The following is a 4,763-nucleotide window of genomic DNA, read 5'->3' as shown; positions in this document are numbered from 1 at the left end:
TGTGAAAACTTGTTACTATCGATGTTCCCAAACAGATTTCACTTGGCCCGCATGTTCAAGAAGGAAGAGAAGCTACATTATGTTGTCCATATTATACCACTGATTGAACCTATTGTGCAAGGTTATGTAACTCTAATGTAAAGTTGTTTTGAACTGAATTGAATGGTTTTGTAAACTTTATTTTCTCTCCAACAACTCTACTTCTGTACAGGTTCTTACTGGAGTTCAACTTCTGTGGGTTATGGCACTCGGATTACGTTGTAGACGGTAAGTTATGCTCTTAATACTTTATGTGACAAAGGCCATTGCAAAGAGGATATTTGGATAAATACCTGAGGAGGGAGAGTCTTTAAGTGCTAGCTGAGAAGTTTGCAAGTTATACATGTATAGTCAACACCATGGTGAGACTGAACACATCAACAAAGGAATTACGTTCTATTTTATTGACCTTATTTAATTTTTTCCCATAAAAAATACTGAGAATAAAAAAACATTACAACAATCAATCATCAGTCAATCATTACAATCAATCAAGTACAATTTAAGAGTTTTTGTCCTTCTCTTCATTACCCTCCTCAAAGAGTATTTATCTTTCTCGTCACAGGAGAAAGACTTCTATGAAACCGTTTTCCTACAATACTTTCAAACAGTAACCTTACATAGATAATAAGAAGGCATCTTATAAATTAATTCAGGAACTCTGTACATCTTTTCCACAGTTTGAATGTTCTATTTTAATCCATAAAAAAGTGGTGTTTCGCTTCAGACCACAAAGTGGCAGTATTGTACCAACAGAGCAGGCTTTTCCAAGGCCCACTAATATTTATCAAGAAATTAAGTAGATTTAGGGGTTGTTGACCCGCCTAAATCAGAGATTTAATATTTCAAAGAGTAAATAAAATTATGCAATATATTCAAACTGCTTGTTAAACAAAAGGCATTATAAACCCCAAAAATATGAAACAGCAGTACAATCTGAATGTTTCCATTTGCATATCTAACAGTGCTCCTCCCAAAAAAAATCATATTTTGAACATTGAGCATTTTATCTGCTTTTTCCTACTTTGTCGTGGACCCATTGAAATATCTTGGAGGTCCCATAGGGGTCCCCGGCCCCCCTATTTGAGAATTGCAACAGCTGAGAACGCCAACCGAAGAGCCAGCAGACAATCACTTTGCATAGCCCCTTGGCCTGATCATCATTCTGACAGTCTTGAAAGATTGTCTGTCATTAGTCGGGTAGTACTCTGTGGATATGTTATGCCACGTCCCCCAGTAGATCCCGTTCCGCACCCCTTTGTATTTTCCCACATAATATCTCCCGTTGAGGTTGGCAGCCATGCAGGCGTCAAACCACCAGCCTGAGCTGTAGTAGGCCCCACAGTTCCCTGAAGGGTAGCGGTCATAGTCTCTGTCAGGAGTCGTAAAGAACCTGTTGTTGTGGTCATAACTCTTGCTAAATTGAAGTGCATCTCCCGCCGTGCCCGAGTACCCACCCACAGACAGGCGGTAGCGCAGCCGCTCGCCAGCCACACGGAAGAGCCTGTACTCTGCGTACTCCATCATGCTGTTAAAGTCCTCCAGCTCCACCCTGAGGACCATCACCCTGTGTCGGGTCAGGAGGTGGATGTGGTCGTTGCCCAGCCAGAACTCCCCACCCATCAGGTCACCGAATCCCGTCCGGTATTCAGCCCAGGTTCGGTCGAAGTTCACACTGCCATCCTGACGGAGCTGAATGATGGTCCACCCTCCGCCATGAGACTCCATGTCACAGAACACTGCAATGGTTCCGTTCTTAGGGTCAGGGGTCACTTTGTAGACTCCGCTGTTCCTCTCCCCCCTGGCCATGTGGTCAGAGCAGTCTCTGGGTGCCATGGTAACTGTTGAGTGGAAGGATAGTGGAATGAGAAAATTAGATTAGATTAGTCTGTAATCCTTTTTGAAGAAAAGGTGCATTGCAGCATAACATAAATATACATGTTCTTACTGTAGGAAACTAACCTGGTTAAATAAAGGTTATTGTTTATTTATTTTTTACATACAAAATACAATATTTCACACATTTGAAACTATACACACAAGATTAGAATATGATTGTATCATGCTGAAATAGCTAGGATTTATCGGTCACCATAAATTTGAAGTCTATGAATCGGGTGTGAATGTTAGAGACAATGTCCCTTAGACAAACGTACAGACTTCAGATAAATGTCAATTACAGTTGTTAAGTCTGTAAGAAATGTAGATGCTTGGCTTAAAGTGGCCTTGTATATTAATAAAAGCTAGCAATAGCTTTGTGTGACACTTAATTTGTTATTTGATAGATGTGCTACTCAGCAATAACAATGTGTGTTTAAACTGACTATGACCTCAAAGGATGCTCTGCACAGACACCCCTTGATCCCTATTTAAGCCACACACACTCACAGACACGCACGTGCTCACATATATAAATTCTTAATTTAACAGTAAATAACCACAAACCACACAACATCTGTTACAAAGATGATGATCTCAAACTTCCACCACATTATAATAGGCTCATTAAACATCACCTTAGGTTGCTTGGACTTCAAAGTTACAATCCTCATAATTTATAATGGAGATGATATCACACTGATATAAAGTTGATTGAGCAATATTTTTCTTTTTTCCAGAACAACATTATTCCACTCACAATAATATATTTTTCAGTCACAATTTCCACTGTTATCTGCCATAACCTAGGCTACACTGTCAATATAAGTTTATAATTTATCTTAACCACTGCGGATAGAAATAGGGTTGTTGTACTGATGTAGGATCTTAATTTGATCACCCTGTTGCAGGATAACTTTTCTGCAATGCAGGACATTTAAAACTTGTAGTGTATTTGAGGTTCAAAATTTCCACTTTGAAATTTCAGACTTGATTTTCCCTTATGAAAAATGTATTAACCTCTACAAAAATGTCCATTAATTATAATCCACATAATAATTAAAATGTCCTGTTCCTACAGGATTACTTTTCTGCTGTAGCAAACTGGCTCAAATTAAGATCCTACATCTGTGTAGGCTGTATTCAGAATTCGTATCGCCATATTTGTATAGCGCGATTCTATTAAGTTTACTAAAAAAATTGCATCTTAATAACAGTGAGTAGCCTTTCTCGATCTTGCTTTGAATAAGTCAACACATTTGGTAGCTATCTACTATAGCCTACCTGGTACCAAATAACACATCATATGGCTTGATTCAGTGAACCCTTAAGAAAGCTCAAACTAAACTTTATGTAATTATCAATTACAATGTAATTATCATAATTACATTTAAATAGCAGACAATAGCATGTAAAGTAAAATATAATTGATTTCTCTTACCTCCTGGTGAAATCTGTGCAGGGCTTTGAGGCTGGTTTTCTGTCCTGTCAGTCTTGCTGCCTACCTGGTCCTTCTCTGTGAGCAGGTTTAGCCCAGGACGGACCTTTGGATGCCCTCCTCGAGAAACCCTTGTGTCATTCAGACTAGCGGATACCCGGCTGGTCTTCACACGCAGTTCTCTCACACTGGGGGTGGAAGACTCCGGTATGGGGCTGGGGGTAGGGGAGTCAGGGCTGGTAGTAGGGCTATGGTTAGAGTTGGTCAATAGGATGGGACTAGTAGTGGTAGTTTTGGGGCTAGGGCTTGTGCTAAATTGTTGGCTTGAGCTGGTATTTTTTAGGCTTGTGGCCGTTTGTGGGCTTGGGTCAGTCATGGTCCTTTGGATTGAGCTATTGGATGTTTTGGGGCTAGGTGTGGGGGAAGTGGTCCTTGGACCTTGGGTGGTGGTTTTGGGCCAAGGCTTTGGAGCAGGTCTGGGCTTCAGGACAGGCTTTGGTCTTGGTCCAGGTTTAGGTGTTAGGCCTGGAATAGGCCTTGGGTCTGGTTTGGGCTTTGTTCCAGGTTTAGGCTTAAGTTCAGTTTTAAGCTTTAGGCCAGGTCTGGTAGTCGTTGTGCTGGGTTCTAGGTTTTGGGCAGACTTTGTCTCAGGATTGATGCTGATACTGGTGGTCCTTGAACTGGAACTTATGGAGGTTGTGGTTGCTGGAGTTGGACTGATTGTGTTGCTGCTTGAGCTGGAAGAGCTGGTCCAATTGCTTGAACTGGTGGTCTTTGAGCTAGTGCTAGTGGTGGTTGTGGGTTCTGGAGTTGGGCTTCTGCTGATGCTGGTCCCGATGTTGAGCCTGAAGGTTCTGTAGTTCATCCTGGATCCTGGACTAGTGACCTTTAGGTCAGGATTAGTGGTGATTCTGGTTGCTGAAATTGAGCTCGGTGTTGTACTGCTTCTGCTTGAGCTGGAAGGGCCATTCCGGATGCTTGGACTGCTGGTCCTTGGGCCAGGGCTACTGGTGGTGGCTGTAGAGTGGCTCTGTGTGGTGTTGCTTAGACTAGTACTGGTCCTGGTGGCCTGTATAGTGGGGCTGGTAATGCTGATCCCAGGGCTGGAGCTGGTAGTCCTGAAGCTTGAACTGGTAGTATTGGAACTTGGGCTATGGATAGTGGTAAGAGATGGTTCAGGCCTGGAAGAAATAGTAGGATTGGGTGGTCTGGGCTTTAGGACAGGCTTTGGTTTTGGTCCGGGTTTGGGTCTTAGGCCTGGAATAGCCCTTCGGCCTGGTTTGGGATTTAGTTCAGTTTCAGGCCTTAGTTCATCTTTAGGCTTTAGGCTGGGTCTGGGCTGTAGGCCTGGTCTGGGCTGTGGCCCAGGTTTTGGCTTTGTGCTAAGTCTGGGGATCCACTGGGACCT

The 4,763-nt window shown here is 42.5% G+C and overlaps 1 protein-coding gene across 1 annotated transcript; it reads right to left on the bottom strand.

The window, feature by feature from the left end:
* Window positions 1–424: 424 nt before the first annotated feature.
* On the bottom strand, window positions 425–4,443 carry LOC311137222 (uncharacterized protein). Its single transcript, XM_084171595.1, has 2 exons — window positions 3,359–4,443; window positions 425–1,880 (listed from the first exon to the last, which is right to left on the bottom strand). The coding sequence occupies exons 1-2, from the start codon at window positions 4,218–4,220 to the stop codon at window positions 1,171–1,173; spliced, it is 1,572 nt and encodes a 523-aa protein (XP_084027721.1). The 5' UTR covers window positions 4,221–4,443; the 3' UTR covers window positions 425–1,170.
* Window positions 4,444–4,763: the final 320 nt, after the last annotated feature.

The sequence above is a fragment of the Coregonus lavaretus genome (genome assembly GCF_964263955.1).
Source record: "Coregonus lavaretus genome assembly, chromosome: 11".
NCBI classification, from domain to species: domain Eukaryota; kingdom Metazoa; phylum Chordata; class Actinopteri; order Salmoniformes; family Salmonidae; genus Coregonus; species Coregonus lavaretus.
This window is presented reverse-complemented; position numbering and strand designations above follow the sequence as displayed.

Excerpts from the sequence above, each read along its gene's own strand:
- LOC311137222 (XM_084171595.1), bottom strand. The coding sequence starts at position 4,220 with ATGAACTACAGAACCTTCAGGCTCAACATCGGGACCAGCATCAGCAGA. Across the intron at positions 1,881-3,358 it reads TGCACAGATTTCACCAGGAG|TTACCATGGCACCCAGAGAC; the intron begins GTAAGAGAAATC and ends TCCACTCAACAG.